This window comes from Leucoraja erinacea, chromosome 26 (genome assembly GCF_028641065.1).
Source record: "Leucoraja erinacea ecotype New England chromosome 26, Leri_hhj_1, whole genome shotgun sequence".
Taxonomy (NCBI): Eukaryota; Metazoa; Chordata; class Chondrichthyes; order Rajiformes; family Rajidae; genus Leucoraja; species Leucoraja erinaceus.
The window spans coordinates 30,952,757-30,977,758 of NC_073402.1; the positions used below are offsets into that span (position 1 = coordinate 30,952,757).

The 25,002-nt window shown below is 48.6% G+C and overlaps 1 protein-coding gene across 3 annotated transcripts in view; it reads right to left on the reverse strand.

The window, feature by feature from the left end:
* LOC129709930 (polycomb protein SCMH1-like) overlaps window positions 1–25,002 on the reverse strand; it is a 76,603-nt gene that overhangs the window by 47,279 nt on the left and 4,322 nt on the right. For all 3 annotated transcript variants that reach the window (XM_055656623.1, XM_055656622.1, XM_055656621.1), the window contains 2 exons: window positions 15,702–15,775; window positions 14,234–14,311 (listed from right to left, as the gene is read on the reverse strand). In XM_055656623.1, the coding sequence (XP_055512598.1) occupies window positions 14,234–14,311; window positions 15,702–15,726 (103 nt within the window). In that variant the 5' untranslated portion in view covers window positions 15,727–15,775. The remainder of the gene's footprint in view (window positions 1–14,233; window positions 14,312–15,701; window positions 15,776–25,002) is intronic.

Here is a 25,002-nt window from a genome sequence, read left to right on the forward strand (position 1 = left end):
AGGTTTCCGTTCAGGTTTCCTAAGTGGGACAGGGGCCTTACAGCGCCAGAGACCCGTTTTTGATTAATTCCTTCATCAGTCTGTAGAAGGGTCCCTCTATGCAGACAAGTAGCCCCTGCACATCTATTCCTGTGTTATACTATTTTACATTCTATGTGTGGATGGTCAAGAAAGAACTGCAGATGCTGGGAAAATTGAAGGTAGACAAAAACGCTGGAGAAACTCAGCGGGTGAGGCAGCATCTATGGAGCCGAGACCCTTCTTCAGACTGATGTGGGGGTTGTGGGGGGGGGAAGAAGAAAGGAAGAGGCGGAGACAGTAGGCTGTGGGGAAGCTGGGGAGGGGAAGGAGGGAGGAAGGTGTGCGTAGGATAGTGTTAGTGTACGGGGCGATCGCTGGCCGGCACGGACTCGGTGGGCCGAAGGGCCTGTTTCCGCGCTGTATGTGTTAAAATTAAATCTCCTTTGCACACTTTGCCTCGCTAGTATTTGTTTTTACATTCAAATAACATCCATCATTTGGAGCCCAGCATTTTTGATTCACAAAATGTTGTTCTAGGCAAAATATTTAACACGTGCGTGTAGCTGGTCCCGAGGCCAGAATAGCTGCCAGTTCACTGCACCCTCCGTCGAAGACTCAGCCAAGGACACTCTGCTACCTGGGTCTAAATGGGACACAAAGTGCCGACTACTCCCATACCAACTGTTTTAGAACCTTTTGCACAAGCAGAAAGTATATAATCATGAGAGGAATAGATCGGGTAGACGAACAGAGTCTCTTGCCCAGAGTAGGGGAATCGAGGACCAGAGGACATACGCTCAAGGTGAAGGGGAAAAGATTTAATAGGAATCTGAGGTAGACAAAAATGCTGGGGAAACTCAGCGGGCGAGGCAGCATCTATGGAGCGAAGGAATAGGTGACGTTTCGGGTCTCGAAACATAGGGCCTGGTTCCGCGCTGTATCTCTAAACTAAACCAGTCACTGGTAAGAATATACACGATTACAATCAAGTCGTCCACAGTGTACAGATACAAGTTAAAAGGAATAACGTTCAGTGCAAGATAAAGTCCAGTAAAGTCAAATTAATGTTTGTCCGAGGGTCTCCAAAGAGGTAGGTGGGAGGTCAGGATAGCTTATTAGTTTTTGATAGGATGGTTCAGTTGCCTGATAACAGCTGGGACTAAACTGTCCGTGAATCTGGTGGTGTGCGTTTTCACACTCAGTACCTCTTGCCTGATGGGAGAGGGGAGAAGAGGGAGTGAGACTCATCCTCGAGTTACTCCAGCATTATGTGAAACGTCACCTATCCATGTTCTCCACAGATGCTGCCTGACCTGCTGAGTTACTCCGGCACTCTGTGAAACGTCACCTATCCATGTTCTCCACAGATGCTGCCTGACCCGCTGAGTTACTCCAGCACTCTGTGAAACGTCACCTATCCATGTTCCCCACAGATGCTGCCTGACCCGCTGAGTTACTCCAGCACTCTGTGAAACGTCACCTATCCATGTTCCCCACAGATGCTGCCTGACCCGCTGAGTTACTCCAGCACTCTGTGAAACGTCACCTATCCATGTTCTCCACAGATGCTGCCTGACCCGCTGAGTTATGGTGCAGCAGCATCTATGGAGCTAAGGAAATAGGCAACTTTTCGGGCTGAAATCCTTCTGGAAATAGGCAATGTTTCGGGCCGAAACCCTTATGGGTTTCAGCCCGAAACGTTGCCTATTTCCTTAGCTCCATAGATGCTGCCTGACCCGCTGAGTTACTCCAGCACCCTGTGAAACGTCACCTATCCCTATCCATGTTCCCCACAGATGCTGCCTGACCCGCTGAGTTACTCCAGCACTCTGCCTCCTTTAGGTTCAAAGACAGGATATTTCAATCGTAGGAGGAATTTGCAAGATATTCAGGGTTGGACATTTCGATGGCGTAGGAATTTTTGGACAGAAAACAGAAAATATGCAAATCCTCAAAGCCTGACTTTTTGGATGCAAATATAATTCCATTTGATAGTTAGACTACTGGAAAGCAGAAACGTAGACCTGTCTAGCCTGCACTGAACCAGACAGCGCTGCAGGCAGAATTATTTTATGTAAAAAATATATTTACAGTTGGCACGGAACATAAATATCTGTGCCATTTAAACTCTTGGCAAAAGCTACAGGATAGTGAACACACTGTCTATTTATCGCTCGTTCCCGATCAAAGATTGGTCACCACTCCCCCTTCACCCAGCAGCGACACAGTCACCCACACATAGTCCAAGCAGAGATAGGAACATACAAACATAGAAATTAGGTGCAGGAGTAGAGGCCATTCGGCCCTTCGAGCCTGCACCGCCATTCAATATGATCATGGCTGATCATCCAACTCAGTATCCCGTACCTGCCTTCTCTCCATACCCCCTGATCCCCTTACCCACAAGGGCCACATCTAACTCCCTCTTAAATATAGCCAATGAACTGGCCTCAACTACCCTCTGTGGCAGAGAGTTCCAGAGATTCACCACTCTCTGTGTGAAAAAAGTTCTCCTCATCTCGGTTTTAAAGGATTTCCCCCTTATCCTTAAGCTGTGACCCCTTGTCCTGGACTTCCCCAACATCGGGAACAATCTTCCTGCATCTAGCCTGTCCAACCCTTTAAGAATTTTGTAAGTTTCTATAAGATCCCCTCTCAATCTCCTAAATTCTAGAGAGTATAAACCAAGTCTATCCAGTCTTTCTTCATAAGACAGTCCTGACATCCCAGGAATCAGTCTGGTGAACCTTCTCTGCAATCCCTCTATGGCAAGAATGTCCTTCCTCAGATTTGGAGACCAAAACTGCACGCAATACTCCAGGTGTGGTCTCACCAAGACCCTGTACAACTGCAGTAGAACCTCCCTGCTCCTATACTCAAATCCTCTTGCTATGAAAGCCAACATACCATTCGCTTTCTTTACTGCCTGCTGCACCTGCATGCCTACCTTCAATGACTGGTGTACCATGACACCCAGGTCTCGCTGCATCTCCCCCTTTCCCAATCGGCCACCGTTTAGATAATAATCTGCTTTCCCGTTTTTGCCACCAAAATGGATAACCTCACATTTATCCACATTAAACTGCATCTGCCAAACATTTGCCCACTCACCCAGCCTATCCAAGTCACCTTGCCGTCTCCTAGCATCCTCCTCAACCTAACACTGCCCCCAGGACAGAGTCGCATTGGCTGGCTCCCCTCCCGAAATGGCAGGTTTCACCGTTTTTTTTGGCATCAATAGGTGAAATCTCTCGTCTTTTTTTCCATGAAGCCTGTCTGTGGGATCAGCTAATCGCAGATAGGGAGAGAATGTTGGCAAATTGCGACAACCATTGGGACTCACTTTCAGCAAGGAATTGCCGATAGACAGCACTGAAGTACTTTGTAATCTCCAAGGGGCAGCACGGTGGCGCAGCGGTAGAGTTGCTGCCTCACAGCGCCAGAGACCCGGGTTCCATCCCGGCTACGGGCGCTGTCTGTACGGAGTTTGCACGATCTCCCCGTGACCTGCGTGGGTTTTCTCCGGGTGCTCCGGTTTCCTCCCGCACTCCAAACACGTGCAGGTTTGTAAGTTAATTGGCTTCAATAAGATTGTAAATTGTCCCCAGTGTGTGTAGGATAGTGCTGGTGTGCGGGGATCGCTGGTCGGCACGGGCTCGGTGGGCCGAAGGGCCTGTTTCCTCACTGTATCTCTAAACTGAAGTAAAGATGCAGCAGAGAAGGATTGTTCTCTATGTTCCACTACACTTCATCTCTTTGCAAAACTTGCACCAAATGTTATTTCACACTGAACATTATTCCCTTTATCCTGTATCTCTACACAAAACAATCTCAATAGACAATAGGTGCAGGAGTAGGCCATTCAGCCCTTCGAGCCAGCACCGCCATTCAATGTGATCATGGCTGATCATCCCCAATCAGTACCCCGTTCCTGCCTTCTCCCCATATCCCCCGACTCCGCTATTTTTAAGAGCCCTATCTAACTCTCTCTTGAAAGTATCCAGAGAACCGGCCTCCACCGCCCTCCGAGGCAGAAAATTCCACAGACTCACAACTCTCTGTGAGAAAAAGTGTTTCCTCGTCTCCGTTCTAAATGGCTTACTCCTAATTCTTAAACTGTGGGCCCTGGTTCTGGACTCCCCCAACATCGGGAACATGTTTCCTGCCTCTAAGCGTGTCCTTAACAATTTTATATGTTTCAATGAGATTCCCTCTCATCCTTCTAAACTCCAGCGTGTACAAGCCCAGCTGCTCCATTCTCTCAGCATATGACAGTCCCGCCATCTCGGGAATTAACCTTGTAAACCTACGCTGCACTCCCTCAATAGCAAGAATGTCATTCCTCAAATTAGGGGACCAAAACTGCACACAATACTCCAGGTGTGATCTCACTAGGGCTCTGTTCAACTGCAGAAGGACCTCTTTGCTCCTATATTCGATTCCTCATGTTATAAAGGCCATCATGCCATTCGCTTTCTTCACTGAGGAGGAACTTGGGCGGGAATCGCTGGGTCGGTGCGGTCTCGGTGGGGCCGAAAGGCCTTTTTCCGCGCTGTGGAGATGCAATATATTGTTTGGGGCAGAGATTCTGCATCTAATGGTTTTGTTCCTCATTAAGGTGGTGTCGTTCCCCAGGAAACATACAGAGCATCATTTAAACAGGCTTGCATTTGAGCAGCAGAACTAATCCAGGGCAATCAGACCCTGGAGACTGCTTACAGCAGCAGGAATCTATAATAGAATGCCATTACGCACACAAGACAGATAGCAACACTGATCTTAATAAGGTGCAAAGAGCAGCCACTTCTCCTCATCTCCCTTCGCTCGTCGTGGGGGGAGAACACACACTCTTTTCAGATTTAGTCACCACTGGATGCAAGGTACTACACTATCAAAGGCTTGAGAGGGGATTTCAAAAATTCGGAGGGCAATATTGTGCTCTTGGGCATGATATTCCCCAGTGATGGAATTAAATATTCTCACACATCTCGTGCCAAAGAGTGCAGACATGATCCGGTGAGAGAACACAGCGAATCACACCAGAATCACAGAGAATTTTAATTTGATAATAAAACTTAGGGGGTGGCACAGTGGCGCAGCGGGTAGAGCTGCTGCCTCACAGCGCCACCATCCATCCCGACTACGGGCGATCTCCCCGTGACCTGCGTGGGGTTTCTCCGGGTGCTCCGGTTTCCTCCCGCACTGCAAACACGTGCAGGTTTGTAAGTTAATTGGCTTCGGTATGATTGTAAATTGTCCCTAGTGTGTGTAGGATAGTGCTAGTGTGCGGGGATCGCTGGTCGGCACGGGCTCGGTGGGCCGAAGGGCCTGTTTCCTCGCTGTATGTTTAAACTAAAGTAAAGATGCAGCAGAGAAGGATTGTTCTCTATGTTCCACTACACTTCCCCCCCCTCTCATCTCTTTGCAAAACTTGCACCAAATGTTATTTCACACTAGACATTATTCCCTTTATCCTCTATCTCTACACAAAACAATCTCAATAGACAATAGGTGCAGGAGGAGGCCATTCAGCCCTTCGAGCCAGCACCGCCACTCAATGTGATCATGGCTGATCATCCCCAATCAGTACCCCGTTCTTGCCTTCTCCCCATATCCCCTGACTCCGCTATCTTTAAGAGTCCTATCTAGCTCTCTCTTGAAAGCATCCGGGGAACCGCCCTCTGAGGCAGAGAATTCCACAGACTCACCACTCTCTGTGTGAAAAAGTGTTTCCTCGTCTCCGTTCTAAATGGCCGACCCCTTATTCTTATTCTTAATCTCACTTTACCTAGGTACAAGTAATAATAAAAGGACTATTGAACCATAACATGTATGGGATATTCATAGCAAAAGGATTTGAGTATAGGAGCAGGGAGGTTCTACTGCAGTTGTACAGGGCCTTGGTGAGACCACACCTGGAGTATTGCGTACAGTTTTGGTCTCCAAATCTGAGGAAGGACATTATTGCCATAGAGGGAGTGCAGAGAAGGTTCACCAGACTGATTCCTGGGATGTCAGGACTGTCTTATGAAGAAAGACTGGATAGACTTGGTTTATACGCTCTAGAATTTAGGAGATTGAGAGGGGATCTTATAGAAACTAACAAAATTCTTAAGGGGTTGGACAGGCTAGATGCAGGAAGATTGTTCCCGATGTTAGGGATGTCCAGGACAAGGGGTCACAGCTTAAGGATAAGGGGGAAATCCTTTAAAACCGAGATAAGGAGAACTTTTTTTCACACGGAGAGTGGTGAATCTCTGGAACTCTCTGCCACAGAAGGTAGTTGAGGCCAGTTCATTAGCTATATTTAAGAGGGAGTTAGATGTGGCCCTTGTGGCTAAGGGGATCAGAGGGTATGGAGAGAAGGCAGGTACGGGATGCTGAGTTGGATGATCAGCCATGATCATATTGAATGGCGGTGCAGGCTCGAAGGGCCGAATGGCCTCCTCCTGCACCTAATTTCTATGTTTCTATGTTAGTACAGGATAAAGGGATTAGCATTTAGTGCAAGGTAAAGTCGAATAAAGTCCAATTAAAGATAGTCCGAGGGTCTCCAATGAGGTAGATGGGAGGTCAGGACCGCTCTCTAGTTGGTGGTAGGATGGTTCAGTTGCCTGATAACACCCGGGAAGAAACTGTCTCTGAATCCGGAGGTGTGCGTTTGTTTTCACACTTCTGTACCTCTTGCCCGATGGGAGAGGGGGAGAAGGGGGAGTGGCCGGGGTGAGTTATAACGACAATAATCCTAAATCTTCCGAGATTACAAATGTTTAAGAAGGAACTTCAGATGCTGGAAAAAAATCGAAGGTAGACAAAAAACGCTGGAGAAACTCAGCGGTTGAGGAGGCAGCATCTATGGAGCGAAGGAATAGGTGACGTTTCGGTCTGAACAAGGGTCTCGACCCGAAACGTCACCTATTCCTTCGCTCCATAGATGCTGCCTCACCCGCTGAGTTTCTCCGGAGATTCCAGAGCTCACCCTACTGTGCGGTTTCGAATAAATTTCAAGATCCTCCGTTATGTCTACAAAGCCCTTAATGAGCTTGCCCCCACCTACATCAAAAGTCTGCTTGTTTAAGAAGGAACTGCAGATGCTGGAAAATCGAAGGTAGTCAAAAGTGCTGGTGAAACTCAGCGGGTGCAGCAGCATCTAAGGGGCAAAGGAAATAGGCAACGTTTCGGGCCGAAACCCTTCAGGAAGGAAATAGGTAACGTTTCGGGCCGAAACCCTTCCGGGTTTCGGCCCGAAACGCTGCCTATTTCCTTCGCTCCATAGAAACATAGAAATTAGGTGCAGGAGTAGGCCATTCGGCCCTTCGAGCCTGCACCATTCGCCATTCAATATGATCATGGCTGATCATCCAACTCAGTATCCCTTCTCTCCATACCCCCTGATCCCCTTAGCCAGAAGGGCCATATCTAACTCCCTCTTAAATATAGCCAATGAACTGTGGCCTCAACTACCTTCTGTGGCAGAGAGTTCCAGAGATTCATCCCTCTCTGTGTGAAAAAAAGTTCTTCTCATCTCGGTTTTAAAGGATTTCCCCCTTATCCTTAAGCTGTGACCCCTTGTCCTGGACTTCCCCAACATCGGGAACAATCTTCCTGCATCTAGCCTGTCCAACCCCTTAAGAATTTTGTAAGTTTCTATAAGATCCCCTCTCAATCTCCTAAATTCTAAATTCTAGATGCTGCTGCACCCAGCTGAGTTTCTCCAGCACTTTTGTCTACCTTCAAAAGTCTGCTCCCCCACCACACCAACTCCAGGACCCTTAGATCGACCACCCCGCGGTCTAGGCACAAGCTCAGGGGCGACCGTGCCTTTGCGGTTGCAGATCCTAGACTGTGGAACAGCAGCATCAGAACTGCCCCCTCCATCGACTCCTTTAAGTCGAGACTTAAAACTCATCTTTACTCTCAAGCATTTCTTGGCATCCTCCGAGGGAGGGCTATATGTATTTATTTAAGTATGTACTTAATCTAATGAACCAATGTTGTATAACGTTAGCACCTCCACTTTGGCCAACGAGAGCTGTTTTTTAAATGTGCTAATCGAAAAAAATAAAAGTGACTGGATTTGATTAACGAAGATTGATCACCCTTGTAAACAATGATTCATTCAGATTAATCTCTTACTGAGATACTCTACCAGGAGCAGACAGTGTTCTTTATATGCTCCTTGAGGTACCAAGGTCTAAGCGGAAGCTCAGAGGGGATAGAGCCTTTTCTGTTGCTGCCCCGGCACTCTGGAACACCTTGCCGCTGCAGATCAGACAGGCCCCTTCACTGTCCATCTTTAAATCCTCCCTAAAAACTCACTTTTATTCACTGGCTTTCGACACTGGCTGAGACATTGTTCCTGTTTTTAGTGCTTTTAATGTCTTTTAATTTTTACTGTTTTTATAGTCCTGTCGTCTGAATGGTTTTAGTAGTTTGTAATAACTTTTTGTTGACTTCCCATGTACAGCACTTTGTGGTAACTGATGTTGTCTAAAAGCGCTTTATAAATAAACTTATTATTATTATTAAATATTTTTGCCGGCTCTACAAGTGTAGATTAGTTGGCACTTGCAGTTCACAATTTCCAATCATTTTTATTTTGTGGAAACATCCTCTCAGCATCAGCTCTATCCAATATCTCAATTGACCTGTACCAACGTCTACTGATTCATTGCATGGGGTTGCATCACAACTTGGTTTGACAACAGAACACAAGAAATTTAGGGTACTGGTACAAAAAAAGCTGGAGAAACTCAGCGGGTGCAGCAGCATCTATGGAGCGAAGGAAACAGGCAACGTTTCGGGCCGAAACCCGGAAGGGTTTCGGCCTGAAACGTTACCTATTTCCTTCCTGAAGGGTTTCGTCCCGAAACGTTGCCTATTTCCTTCCTGAAGGGTTTCGTCCCGAAACGTTGCCTATTTCCTTCCTGAAGGGTTTCGTCCCGAAACGTTGCCTATTTCCTTCCTGAAGGGCCTATTTTTTCGTCCCGAAACGTTGCCTATTTCCTTCCTGAAGGGTTTTGGCCCGAAACGTTGCCTATTTCCTTCGCTCCATAGATGCTGCTGCACCCGCTGAGTTTCTCCAGCTTTTTTGTGCACCTTCGATTTTCCAGCATCTGCAGTTCCTTCTTAAACACAAGAAATTTAGGTTAGTTTAGTTTAGAGACACAGGCCCTTCGGCCCACCGAGTCCGTGCTGACCAGCGATCACCCCCTACACTAACCCTATCCTACACACACACACACACTAGGGACAATTTACAATTTTACTGAAGCCAATTAACCCCCAAACCTCGACGTCTTTGGAGTGCGGGAACAAAACCGGAGCACCCGGAGAAAACCCACTCGGTCACGTGGAGAACGTGCAAACTCCGTACAGACAGCACCCGTGGTCAGGATTGAACCTGGGTCTTTGGCGCTGAGAGGCGGCAACTCTACCGCTGCGCCGGCGAGCTGCGGCTTTACCGGAGGGATATTCAGCCCGCCATTTATGATAGAGATTATGCAGGGCAACTACTCAAATTACTGCTGAAGTTTCCACGCTGTTTGCTGCAGACACCATTATGTTCCCTGAATGAACCAGCTGGTGATACGAGGTTATAATGTCCTCCCGTTCATGCAAGTCATACCTGCTTTACAGACATTCGGGGAGCTCCGGGGAATTGATCCTTACAGAATTCACAAATCTCTAGTTCAGTTTAGTTTTGTTTCAGAGATACATGTCGGAAACATGTCGGACCGACCAGCGATCCCCGCACACTAACACTGTCCTACACACACTAGGGGCAACTTACACACACACACACACACACACACACACACACACAGGCACACACACGCACACACACACACACACACACACACACACCAAGCCAATTAACCTACAAACCAGCACGTCTTTGGAGTGTGGGAGGAAACCTGAGATCTTGGAGAAAACCCACGGGGAGAACGTGCAAACTCCGTACAGACAGCACCCGTAGTCGGGATCGAACCCGGGTCTCCGGCGCTGTAAGTGATGTCATGCCCCTGTCCCACTTAGGAAACCTGAACGGAAACCTCTGGAGACTTTGCGCCCCACCCAAGGTTTCCGTGCGGTTCCCGGAGGTTGCAGGTGGTTGCCGGAGGTTGCAGGTAGTGGAAGCGGGTAGGGAGACTGACAAAAACCTCCGGGAACCGCACGGAAACCTTGGGTGGGGCGCAAAGTCTCCAGAGGTTTCTGTTCAGGTTTCCTAAGTGGGACAGGGGCATTAGGCAGCAACTCTACTGCTGTGCCACCGTGCTGCCCTTCACTAAACTAAACATTTGCCCTTACAGAATTCACGAATATCTACGTAGAATTTGAGATGCAAGATAAAGTTCACACTTAGAGAATTTGTGAAAATAAAACTATTATTTTCAGCTTGTATTGCTCGATGTTCATGAGTTCTAGGAGCAGAATTAGGCCATTCGGCCCATCAAGTCTACTCCACCATTCAGTCACGGCTGATCTATCTTTCCCTCTCAACCCCAAAAAAGCTGGAGGAAAGCTCAGCGGAGTGCAGCAGCATCTATGGAAAGCGAAGGAAATAGGCAACATTTCGGGACGAAACCCTTCAGGAAGGAAATAGGTAACGTTTCGGGCCGAAACCCGGAAGGGTTTCGGCCCGAAACGTTGCCTATTTCCTTCGCTCCATAGATGCTGCTGCACCCGCTGAGTTTCACCAGCTTTTTTGTACCAGTACCCTAAATTTCTTGTGTTCTGTTGTCAAACCAAGTTGTGATGCAACCCCATGCAATGAATCCGTAGACGTTGAGGCAGGAGCCTTCTCCCCATAACCCCTGACACCCGCACTAATCACCAAACTAACTGTCTGTCTGTCTGTCTCTGCCTTAAAAATATCCATTGACGGCCTCCACAGCCGTCTGCAGCACAATTGATGTGGATTTGCCTGATGGAAAATCCTTAACACACCATGTAATATATCAGCTACAGAGAAAGTGCAGGTTTTTTTGTTTATAAGTGCAAGGTCTGAAAGGAGGTAGGTTGGAAGATGGGGACTCCAGCCTTAGCTTATGGGAGGACCGGTAACAGCCAGCAAGAAGCTGTCTGGCGATGTTTTTCAAGCATTCTAGGTGTGCCCACGTTCCAGGAGTAAATTACTGGCACAGATCTAATCTTTCAGAAGCTTGGATCTAGCTGGAGGAGAGCGTTTCCATCAGATATCAGAACACTTAAGGCAGGGGTACAGAACCATTGAAACATTCCTGCAACGCATACACAGTCTCTCCACGATGAATGACCACGCTGCGACTCCCCATAAATTATCAACACAATGGCTAAATTTTGTTCCCAATGTTACCAATCTCACCGTCCACCCAAGTGCTTTGTCATTTCTCACTTCTTCTGAAGATTAAATTCTACACATGCTAAGGGTGCGGCCTTTCCCAAAGTGAATAGAATTTAGCTTAGTTTTAAGTTCAAAGATCTAGGGGCTAGTGAGGTCTTCTTAAGGGGTTGGACAGGCTAGATGCAGGAAGATTGTTCCCGATGTTAGGGAAGTCCAGGACAAGGGGTCACAGCTTAAGGATAAAGGGGAAATCCTTTAAAACCGAGATGAGAAGAACTTTTTTCACGCAGAGAGTGGTGAATCTCTGGAACTCTCTGCCACAGAGGTTAGTTGAGGCCAGTTCATTGGCTATATTTAAGAGGGAGTTAGATGTGGCCCTTGTGGCTAAGGGGATCAGGGGGTATGGAGAGAAGGCAGGTACGGGATACTGAGTTGGATGATCAGCCATGATCATATTGAAGGGCGGTGCAGGCTCGAAGGGCCGAATGGCCTACTCCTGCACCTAATTTCTATGTTTCTATGAGTCAGGGGATATGGGGAGAAGGCAGGCACGGGCTATTGATTGGGGATGATCAGCCATGGCCACGGTGAGTGGCGGTGCTGTGGCTCAAAGGGCCGAATGGCCCCCTCCTGCACCTATTTTCTATGTTTCTAAAGATGCATCATGGAAACAGGCCCTTTGGCCCACCGAGTCCACGCCAACCATTCATCACCTATTGGGGCTAGTTCTATGCTATCCCACTTTCTCATCCACTCCCTACACACCAGGGGCAATTTACAGAGGGTCGATTAACCTGTAAACCCGCACGTCTTTGGGATGTGGGGGGAAATCTTTTAGGGCCGAGATTAGAAAAACATTTTTCACACAGAGAGTGGTGAAACTGTGGAATTCTCTGCCACAGAAGGTAGTTGAGGCCAGTTCATAGAAACACAGAAAATAGGTGCAGGAGTAGGCCATTCGGCCCTTCGAGCCTGCACCGCCATTCAATATGATCATGGCTGATCATCCAACTCAGTATCCTGTGCCTGTCTTCTCTCCATACCCCCTGATCCCTTTAGCCACAAGGGCCACATCTAACTCCCTCTTAAATATAGTCAATGAACTGTGGCCTCAACTACCTTCTGTGGCAGAGAATTCCACAGATTCACCACTCTCTGTGTGAAAAATGTTTTTCTCATCTCGGTCCTAAAAGATTTCCCCTTTATCCTTAAACTGTGACCCCTTGTCCTGGACTTCCCCAACATCGGGAACAATCTTCCTGCATCTAGCCTGTCCAACCCCTTAAGAATTTTGTAAGTTTCTATAAGATCCCCCCTCAATCTTCTAAATTCTAGCGAGTATCGCCTCACCCAAACCAAGAGAAATGGGTTTCAAATCCCAGACAAGTTCCAAAACAGGCAGGTCAGTGAAATACAACTTCAACTTCAATTCAAACGTTGCCTCACATTTCGTATGGGTGGTGGTGCCTTCATGGGTGAATTATTGAACCTGCTCTCAATAGAGTTCCCAAACCTGCCTCAAATTTACCACAGCCGCGGGCAATTTCAGTCCAGGTTAATAAATAAACCTGAAACTGATCGGCTAATCTCAGTAACTGGAACCAGGCCACTGCCGTTAAAATGTTCACCCTCGTCTCACATGGACAATCATTTCCACTCGGAGGATAGTCCGTATCTGGAACAAGCTGCCCGACGGGACTACAGGTGTGGTTACAATTACGAAACTTAAAAAAAAAAAAAACACCTGGACAGATGTGTGGATAGGAAGCGTTCATAGAAACATAGAAATTAGGTGCAGGAATAGAGGCCATTCGGCCCTTCGAGCCTGCACCATTCGCCATTCAATATGATCATGGCTGATCATCCAACTCAGTATCCCGTACCTGCCTTCTCTCCATACCCCCTGATCCCTTTAGCCACAAGGGCCACATCTAACTCCCTCTTAAATATAGCCAATGAACTGTGGCCTCAACTACCCTCTCATGAGGTCAAAGGGCCAAATGCAGGCAAATGGGGGCAGACTAGTCGGCAGCCAGAAGGTGGGCCGAAGGGCCTGTCTCTGTGCTGTCAGCTGTACCATTCTATGAAGGAGGTTCATTGGCTTTCCTTGCTCTGGTCTACCTGTGACTCCACAGCTACCTACCAAGCCGACTCTTGCGTGACCTTTCACTTCGGGGCGGCATGGTGTCGCAGCGGGTGGAGCTGCTGCTTCACAGCGCCAGAGACCAGAGTTCGATCCCGGCTACGGGTGCTGGCTGGATGGAGTTCATACATTCTTCCCGTGACCTGCGTGGGTTTTCTCCGGGTGCTCCGGGTTTCCTACACACTCCGAGGTCGTGCATGTTTGTAGATCAATTGTTCTCTGTAAATTGCCCCTAGTGTGTAGGGTGTGAAAGTGGGATAACATAGAACTAGTGTACGGTGATGAGCATGGACTCGGTGGGCCGAAGGGCCTGTTTCCACGTTGTATCACTAAATCTAAATGCAGGCAAACCTGGCCAGCATGGCAAACACGAGCTGGACAAACTCAGCAGGTGCACCCGAAGGGTTTTGTGCCAAAACGTTGCCTATTTCCTTCGCTCCATAGACGCTGCTGCACCCGCTGAGTTTCTCCAGCATTTTTGTCTACCTTCCGGGTGAGTTTCACCTAGCTCACAGCTAACAATCACCTGTTGCTTTTTTGCATCTTTCATTCATTTGTTCTATATATCTCTCTCTATATCCTCGTCAAAACACTTGCTTCCCTCTCCCCAGACTCTCAGTCTGAAGAAGGGTCTCGACCCGAAACGTCACCTATTCCATTTCACCAGAGATGCTGCCTGTCCCGCTGAGTTACTCCAGCGTTTTGTGTCTGCCTTCGAGGTGCCTTTGACTTTGTGGGCTTACCTTGGTACGGAGATGGAGTATTGGATGGCCGACCACTCCGACTGTGTTTCTGCCTTCTCCCATCTTTCCAATCTGCAACTAACACAAAGAACGCCCAAACATTTGGATCGGTTCATCTTTGTCAGGATAATCACAGACAGCATTTATGGAAGATCTTGAGCAAAACACAGAGTGTCAAGGGCCTGTACCACTTACGCAAACTTGGCTCACAAATTACGTGACCTCGTGGTCGCTTGAGGCGTACGGGCACCGTATGGCCGCGCGGGGCCGGTCCCACTTAGAAGCGCGGAGTTGTGCAGGCGCGGGGCTCCGAAATTCTTGCAGTGACCGAAATCCCCACGCGCCGATGGCCTGTCGGCCCACGTATGCACGCAGGCGCATTGCGGTCGTACGCAGCGTCTTGACGGTGTACGCCTAGCGCGTGGCGTTGCGTGATGACGTCACCGCCTGAAGCCGTGCGACGCCCAAATTCAGTCGGCCCGCCTCCTGCCCAGCTGATTGACAGGCATGACGTAAATGACGTCATGTGCAAACTCCACTTCCGGCTGGTTGCGCCAAACGCACGCAACCGCATACCAAGTGGGACAGGCCTGTCATAGTCACCCATACAGTGCCGATACAGGCCCTTCGGCCCAACTCACCCACACTAGCCAACAATGTCCCAGCTACACTAGCCCCACCTGCCTGCGTTTGGTCCATATCCCTCCAAACCCGTCCTATCCATGCACCTGTGCAACTGTTTCTTAAACGTTGGGATAGTCCCAGCCTCAACTACCTCCTCTGGCAGTTTGTTCCATACACCCACCACCCTCTGTGTGAACAAGTTGCCCCTCAGGTTCCTACACGCTCTGGACATATTTACAATGTTACCGAACCCAATTAACCTACAAACCTGCACGTCTTTGGAGTGTGGAAGGAAACTGGGGCACCCGGAGAAAACCCACACGGGTCAATTTAGTTTATTGTCATGTGTACCGAGGTACAGTGAAAAGCTTTTGCTGCGCGCTAACCAGTCAGTGGGAAGACTGTGCATGATTACAATCCAACGTCCACAAGGTTCCAGCAGTTGTAGCGACCTCTTATTCTGCCATTTCCTTGCGGGAACTGCCCTAACGTTTCCCCAAACACAGGCGAAGATTATAGTTTGGAATGGAATACGGAATACCTAATTATCACACGTGACAAGGCACGGCGAGATTCTTTGCGTGCGTACCCAAGGTATACAAATAGTGGCCACATAAAGGGCATTCACAAAGTTACTAAGTACGTCAGCTCCCCCTTGTTCTCTTCCCCTCCCCCCCTCGCAGTGGTCCCCTCCCCCATTCCGGGTCCACATTGTCCATTGTTCTTCCCCTCATGGCGGTTACCCCCCCCCCCCTCTCTCATCAACCCCCGACCGATGGTCGACCCGCGAGGCTTCGCCACCGAGGTTAGTTCGTGGAATAACGAAATCCCGCCACAGACTCACCCTTTTGAGGCCCTGGTTTTCTCATTGTTGGGAGGCGAACGGCTGGTGTGGACAAACCCACCGGGAGGGGGCTCCTGCAACGAGTAAACAAAGCACCCAGTTACTCAGCGTTCAATGACAAACCCAACTCTTTGCGCTGTTGATCATTCACATTCCCCAGTGTAGTTTCGTTTAGAGATACAGCGTGGAAAACGGCCCTTCGGCCCTTCGTCCGCGCCAGCGAGAGGCAGAGAGAGGCAGAGAGAGGCAGAGAGAGGCAGAGAGAGGCAGAGAGAGGCACCAGAGGGACAGAGAGAGGCAGAGAGGCAGAGAGGGCAGAGAGAGGGACAGAGGGACAGAGAGGCAGAGAGCGAGACAGCGAGGACAGAGAGACAGAGGACAGAGAGACAGAGGACAGAGGGACAGAGAGACAGAGAGACAGAGAGACAGAGAGACAGAGAGGCACACACACACACACACACACACGCACACACACGCACACACACGCACACACACACACACAATTTTACATTTACACAAGCCAATTAACCTACAAACCTGCACGTTTTTGGAGTGTGGGAATAAACTGGAGCACCCGGAGAAAACCCACGTGGTCACGGGGAGAACGTGCAAACTCCGTACAGACAGCACCCGTAGTCGGGATCAAATCACACACCACAAGATTAAGAAACAGTTACTACCCCAAGGCCATCATCACTCTGAACTCTGCATTGAACACACACAGCCCCCATAGCCAATATCTTAGAAACATAGAAACATAGAAATTAGGTGCAGGAGTAGAGGCCATTCGGCCCTTCGAGCCTGCACCGCCATTCAATATGATCATGGCTGATCATCCAACTCTGTATCCCGTACCTGCCTTCTCTCCATACCCTCTGATCCCCTTAGCCACAAGGGCCACATCTAACGCCCTCTTAAATATAGCCAATGAACTGGCCTTAACTACCCTCTGCGGCAGAGAGTTCCAGAGATTCACCACTCTCTGTGTGAAAAAAAGTTCTTCTCATCTCGGTTTTAAAGGATTTCCCCCTTATCCTTAAGCTGTGACCCCTTGTCCTGGACTTCCCCAACATCGGGAGCAATCTTCCTGCATCTAGCCTGTCCAACCCCTTAAGAATTTTGCAAGTTTCTATAAGATCCCCTCTCAATCTCCTAAATTCTAGAGAGTATAAACCAAGTCTATCCAGTCTTTCTTCATAAGACAGTCCTGACATCCCAGGAATCAGTCTGGTGAACCTTCTCTGCACTCCCTCTATGGCAATAATGTCCTTCCTCAGATCTTGTGCTGCCTCAACATTATACCGTGAACTATTGCACATTAAAACTTGGTGATGTTTTTCTTGCCGTTTGTGTTGTTTCCATTGTAGTTATCTGGTACGTTGGAGCTCTGCTCGGGCAGTGCGTCTGAAACTGTTTTACTGTTTATTTTAATAAATGGGTATCTACAATTTGAGTTGATTAAGTTATGACTATCGGATGGAAGCTGCAAATCAAATCTCGCTGCACCTCTGTGCAATGACAATAAAATAATATTATTATTATTAGTCATTGAATGTATTTACAATGACAATGTCGTGTCGTGTCTGAAGAAGGGTCTCGACCCGAAACGTCACTGGGATGATTCCTGGGATGTCAGGACTTTCTTATGAAGAAAGACTGGATAGACTCGGTTTGTACTCGCTAGAATTTAGAAGATTGAGGGGGGATCTTATAGAAACTTACAAAATTCTTAAGGGGTTGGACAGGCTAGATGCAGGAAGATTGTTCCCGATGTTGGGGAAGTCCAGGACAAGGGGTCACAGTTTAAGGATAAGGGGGAAATCATTTAGGACCGAGATGAGGAGAACCTTTTTCACACAGAGAGTGGTGAATCTCTGGAATTCTCTGCCACAGAGGGTAGTTGAGGCCATACAGTTCATTGGCTATATTTAAGAGGGAGTTAGATGTGGCCCTTGTGGCTAAAGGGATCAGGGGGTATGGAGTGAAGGCAGGTAGAGGATACTGAGTTGGATGATCAGCCATGATCATATTGAATGGCGAATGGTGCAGGCTCGAAGGGCCGAATGGCCTCTACTCCTGCACCTATTTTCTATGTTTCTATGTCACCCATTCCTTCTCTCCAGAGACGCTGCCTATCCCGTGGAATTACTCCACCTGTTCTCATGCTGTTTAGCACTGTTGAAATGCATCCCCATTACTACTTCCCCACAGATAAAGAAAGGCTCTTGAGAATATGTGTCGGAGGGAACTGCAGAAGCCTGTGGATACCAAAGACAGCGACACAAAGTGCTGGAGTAACTCAGGGGGTCGGGCAGCATCTCTTGAGAGAAAAAAAAAAAATGTTCTCCACAGATGCTGCCTGAAGCAATGTACTCCAGTACTTTGTTTAAGAAGTAACTGCAGATGCTGGACTTTCGAAGGTCAAAAAAGCTGAGAAACTCAGCGGGTGCTGCATCTTGGAGCGAAGGCTGTGGAAAGCTGCGAAACCCTTCTTAACTGACTTCCCTTTTAGTTGAAGAAGGGTTTCGGCCCGAACGTTGCTATTTCCTTCGCTCCATAGATGTGCTTTGAGTTTCTCCAGCTTTTTTTGTGTAACCTTACTCCAGTACTTTGTGTCCATCTCTGATTATATGCTGTGGGAAGCTGCAATAATGCTTCCTTTCTATATTTGGGGAAGAAGTACTAAATATACTACTACGATATATCTGAGGTACTCAACTCTCTCCGCTCGCCCCTCCTTGCTCTTTCCCCACCCTCTCTCTCTCTCGTCTCTAACCCCTCTCCCTTCCTCCCCCTCTCTTTTTCTTTCTCCCCAATCTCTCCCTCCATTTATTTCTTTCCTCCTTCTCTAATCTTCTCTCGCTATCTCTCTCTTCCCCCCCCATTCCCCCTCTCCATCTCTCTCCCCCCCCCCTCTCTCTTTCTCTTCCCTTCGCCCGTCTGCTTTTGCATTGCCATGTGTGAGGTCAGAGACCGATAGCCACCATGAGGCTCAGGATTGACACACTCACTCACACTCACTCACACTCACAGCCCCGAGATCAGTCTCTAGCCCAGAGTTGGTGAATCAAGGACCAGAGGACACAGGTTCAAGGTGAAGGGGAAAAGATTTCATAGGAATCTGAGGGGTACCTTCTTCACACAGAGGGTGTTTGGTGGGTGTATGGACCAAGCTGCCAGAGGAGGTAGTTGAGGCTGGGACTATCCCAATGCCTAGGAACAGTTAAGACAGGTAGACATTCAGTTCATGACGTGGATAGATCTACATCTCCGAATACAGATTTGAAAAATTCTCTTTTAAGGGGCCTTCTCTTCTATTTCTACTTTCCACTTTCTCTCTTCCTTTTTTTTATTTTTTATATACACACTTCACGTTTTTCTACTCTCTACCATCTATTTTTCCACTTTTTCCCCTTTCTATTGTTTTCTTTTTCTTGTCCTGCTTACTTCCTTCTTATAACATAAAACTAGAGGTTGTACATAGAATGGATTACGGTATTACATAGTTGGCACCTAAAATTAGGTTCCACTGTACTGTTTTGTGCTGTATTAACTTCTAATAAAATAAACAAAAAAAAAAAAAAAAAAAAAAAAAGACAGGTAGACACAAAACGCTGGAGTAACTCAGCGGGTCGAACAGCTTCTCTGGAGAGAAGGAATGGGTAACGTTTCGGGTTGAGACAGGGGCATGGATAGGACAGGGATGTGGGCCAAACGCAGGCAGGTGGGGCTAGTGTAGCTGGGATATGTTGGCCGGTGTGGGCAAGTTGGGCCGAAGGGCCTGTTGCAACACTGTATCATTCTACGACTCGAAGACTCTTACGGGTCTGTCCCACTTGGCGATTTTTTTTGGCAACTGCCGGCGACTGTCACAGTCGTAGCAGGTCGACGAAAAACCGGCGACTACCTTCATCATCCTAGTGACAACCTACATCAGGGGAAGTCAAGCTACGCTCATTGGCATCAAACCCACTGTCTCCGAAAATGTTTCAACATGTCGAACATTTAGCGGTGACCAGAAAGACGCGACTGAGGAGACTTCTCCCGGCAACCACTGGCGAACATGTGGCGACAAACTAGTCGCCTGTTGTTGCCTAAAAAAAAATCACCTAAGTGGGACAGGCCCCATCAGACTGTTAGACTCTATGGGTGGAATGAAGTGTATTACCACAGCACCTTAAACTGTGATCCATCAGCCACACATAGACTGGCAACAATAACAGCCTCCATGCCTGACACACACTTGAATTGGCCCGACTACCTGCTCTGTGAAGGGTGACTCATTGTTGGTCAAAGGCCAAGAGTCATGTTGGACGGAGTCATGCAAGATATCGCAGAGGGCCAGCCTGACATAGCGAGCGGCTCATATTGCAACCATTAACCAATAGCTACCAAGGAGCAAATGTGCAGTTTGGAGCTTTGTAACTGCAATGTACAAATGGGTTTAGTTTAGTTAAGTGGTGCAGAGCAGAAACAGGCCCTTTGGACCACAGAGTCTACGCCGACCAGCGATCCCTGCACACTAGCGCGCACACACACACACTAGCGCGTGCACACACTAACACACACACACTAGCGCGTGCACACACTAACACTAGCGCGCGCACACACTAACACACACACACTAGCGCGCGCACACACACACACACTAACACACACACACACACACACACACTAGCGCGCGCACACACTAACACACTACACACTAGCGCGCGCACACACTAACACACACACACACACACTAGCGCGCGCACACACACACTAGCGCGCACGCACACACACACAAAACACTAGCGCGCGCGCACACACTAACACACACACACTACACGCGCACACACTAACACTAGCGCGCGCACACACTAACACACACACTAGCGCACACACGGTAGCGCGCGCACACACACACTAGCGCGCGCACACACTAACACACACACACGCGCACACACACACACACACACTAGCGCGCACACACTAACACACACACACACACACACTAGCGCGCGCGCACAGACTAACACACACACACACACTAGCGCGCACACACACACACACACACTAGCGCGCACGCACACACACAATAACACTAGCGCGCGCGCACACACTAACACACACACACACACACTAGCGCGCACACACTAACACTAGCGCGCGCACACACTAACACACACACTAGCACACACACACTAGCGCACACACGGTAGCGCGCGCACACACACACTGCGCGCGCGCACACTAACGCGCGCACACACTAACACACACACACACACACACACACACTAGTGCACACACACACTAGTGCATGCACACACTAACACACACACACTAGCGCACACACACAACACACACATGCACACTAACACACACACACACTAGGGACATTTTACAATTTTACCAAAACCAATTAACCCACAGTCCTGTACGTCTTTGGAGTGTGGGTATAAACCGGAGCTCCCAGAGAAAACCCACGCAGGTCACGGGGAGAAGGTAAAACTTCGTACAGACAGCGCCCGTAGTCAGGATCGAGCTGGGATTGGCGATTTTTCAGGGTCCCGAACAGAACTGACCACGACCTCCGCAATTCACTGTTGCACCGAACACCACAGTCCCACCCGGCTCGGACCTGCCTCCCCCCCCCCCCCCCCGGCAAAGAGTGGGTCGCCCTGAACCGGCTCCGTACAGGGGTCGGCCGGTTCAACGCCAACATGCATCGCTGGGGGCTGCCTGCGTTCATCAGCAGCCTGCGTGTGTGTGGAGCAGACCAGCCAACAGCGCAGTAGTGCTTCATTATCGACTGCGCTGTCCTCCGTCCCCCTGGTGTAGGGGTAGACCCTCGACAACAGCAATAGACAATAGGTGCAGGAGTAGGCCACTCGGCCCTTCGAGCCAGCACCACCACTCAATGTGATCATGGCTGATCATCCCCAATCAGTATCCCGTTCCTGCCTTCTCCCCATATCCCCTGACTCCGCTATCTTTAAGAGCCCTATCTAGCTCTCTCTTGAAAGTATCCAGAGAACCGGCCTCCACCGCCCTCTGAGGCAGAGAATTCCACAGACTCACCACTCTCCGTGAGAAAAAGTGTTTCCTCGCCTCCGTTCTAAATTTGTTACTCCTTATTCTTAAACTGTGTGTGGCCCCTGGTTCTGGACTCCCCCAACATCGGGAACATGTTTCCCGCCTCTAGCGTGTCCAAGCCCTTAACAATCTTATATGTTTCAATGAGAATCCCTCTCATCCTCCTAAACTCCAGAGTGTACAAGCCCTGCTGCTCCATTCTCTCAGCATACGACAGTCCCACCATCCCGGGAATTAACCTTGTAAACCTACGCTGCACTCCCTCAATAGCAAGAATGTTGAACTGGCGATAGCGCCTGGGGGCCGTTGCATGACCTCTGCTGCCTCAGACGCAAGAAGAAGCAGATAGGCAGGTGGATGTACAGAGAATGGAGGGATATAGATCACATACAGGCAGAGGAGATCCGTTTAACTTGACGGCAAGTGGGTCATATACTAAAATGGAACATTGACATTCTTACTTGCAGCAAGCTGGCCAAGGACACTGTGGACTGAAAAGCCGTTCTTGCGCTGAACTGTTCAAAGTTCTGAAGACAGACACAAAATGCTGGAGTAACTCAGCGGGTCAGGCAGCATCTCTGGAGAAAAGGAACAGGTGGCGTTTCGGATCGAGACCCTTCTTCAGAGTCTGAAGACCTGAAACGTCACCCATCTGTTTTCTCTAGAGGTTCTTCCAGCGTTACTCCAGCACTTTATGACTATCTTTGGTTTAAACCAGCATCTGCAGTTCTTTACAATAGACACAAAATGCTGGAGTAACTCAGTGGGTCAGACAGCATCTCTGGAGAGAAGGAACAGGTGGCGTTTCGGATCGAGACTCTTCTTCAGAGTCTGAAGACCTGAAACGTCACCCATCTGTTTTCTCTAAAGGTTCTTCCAGCTCACTCCAGAGGTTCTTTGGTTTAAACCAGCATCTGCAGTTCTTTACAATAGACACAAAAAGCTGGAGTAACTCAGCGGGACAGGCAGCATCTCTAGGGGAAAGGAATAGATGACGTTTCGGGTCGGGACCCTTCTTCAAATCTGCGTCTGCAGAAGGAACTGCAGATGTTGGTTTAAACCGAAGATAGACACAAAACGCTGGAGTAATTCAACGGGACAGGCAGCATCTCTCGAGAGAAGAGATGGATGACGTTTCGGATCAAGAGCCTCCTTCAGACTTCTCGACACCAGCAGTAGGAACATTGAAGGTAGACAAAACTGCTGGAGAAACTCAGCAGGTGAGTCAGCATCTATGGAGCAAAGGAAATAGGCGACGTTTCAGGTCGAAACCTCTCTTCAGTATGAAGTCAATGTATGAACATTGACTTCTCTAACTACAGATAGCCCTTGCTTTCCCACTTTCTCCCCTTCCCAGTTCTCCCACTGGTCCTACTGTCTCCGACTACATTCTATCTTTGTCCTGCCCCCACCCCTGACATCAGTCTGAAGAAGGGTCTCGACCCGAAACATCGGCCATTCCTTTTCACCAGAGATGTTGCCTGTCCCGCTGAGTTACTCCAGCATTTTGTGTATACTTTGGTAGGACTGGTTTAAGGATATGGACCAAACGTGGGCAGGTGGGACCAGTGTAACTGTGACATGTTGGCCGGTGTGGGCAAGATAGATAGAAACATAGAAAATAGGTGCAGGAGGAGGCCATTCGGCCCTTCGAGCCAGCACCGCCATTCATTGTGATCATGGCTGATTGTCCCCAATCAATAACCCGTGCCTGCCTTCTCCCCATATCCCTCGACTCCACTAGCCCTAGAGGTCTATCTAACTCTCTCTTAAATCCATCCAGTGACTTGGATGGGCCGAAGAGCCTGTTTCCACGCTGTATCACTCGACAGTGCCACCAAACGCTCATCATATGTTAAGCCAAGGTCAAGGACAATGTAGAATGTTTGAAGAGGCAGTGGGAGTGACACTCGCTGGAATCCTGAAGTTGTTCTCAATCCCCTTGAGTAACAGAAAAACAAACTAGGATTTGTCATATTTTAATGCCACAAAACACAGGCTACAAAGTCCACAGTAGCATTAGAGAACGCACTGTCTAGACGGAGTTACTCCATTTTCCTGCAAGTGTATTTTGGAGGATATATATTAAATACTTTACATCCAATAATAATCTGTTTGGAGAGCTTTTAGGATAAGAAAACACACAGATTTCTATGAGGATGTTGCCAGGTCTCGAGGGTCTGAGTGTAGGGAGAGGTTGAGTAGGCTGGGACTCTATTCCCTGGAGCACAGGAGGATGAGGGGTGATCTTATAGAGGGAGGTGCATAGTCATGAGAGGAATAGGTCGGGTAGATGCACAGAGTCTCTTGCCCAGTGTAGGGGAAACGGGAACCAGAGGACGTTGGTTTAAGGTGAAGGGGAGAAAAAATATAAGAGGAACCTCAGGGGCAACTTTGTATTTTTTACACAAATGGTGGTGGGTGTATGGAGGAGGTAGTCGAGGCCAGGACTATTGCAACGTTTACGAAACATTTGGTCAGGTACATGGATAGGACAGTAGATTCTGAAGAAGGGTTTCGACCCCGAAACGTCACCTTCTCTCCAGAGATGCCGCCTGCTGCAAGCATTCTGTGTTGAACGGGGATACTAAAGCATGAGTTACTTGAGCATTCTGTGTCGAACATGGATAGGACATGGTGGGACTAGCGTAGATGGGGCATATTGGTCGGCGTGGGCTAATTGGGCAGAAGGGCGTGCTTCCATTCTGTAGATATTCAGTGCATGAGGATGAGGGAGTGTTGCGAGGCTGTTGTAGACCTTCAGTTAGAAACATAGAAACATAGAAATTAGGTGCAGGAGTAGGCCATTCGGCCCTTCGAGCCTGCACCGCCATTCAATATGATCATGGCTGATCATCCAACTCAGTATCCCGTACCTGCCTTCTCTCCATACCCCCTGATCCCCTTAGCCACAAGGGCCACATCTAACTCCCTCTTAAATATAGCCAATGAACTGGCCTCAACTACGCTCTGTGGCAGAGAGTTCCAGAGATTCACCACTCTCTGTGGGAAAAAGGTTCTTCTCATCTCGGTTTTAAAGGATTCCCCCCTTATCCTTAAGCTGTGACCCCTTGTCCTGGACTTCCCTAACATCGGGAACAATCTTCCTGCATCTAGCCTGTCCAACCCCTTAAGAATTTTGTAAGTTTCTATAAGATCCCCTCTCAATCTCCTAAATTCTAGAGAGTATAAACCAAGTCTATCCAGTCTTTCTTCATAAGACAGT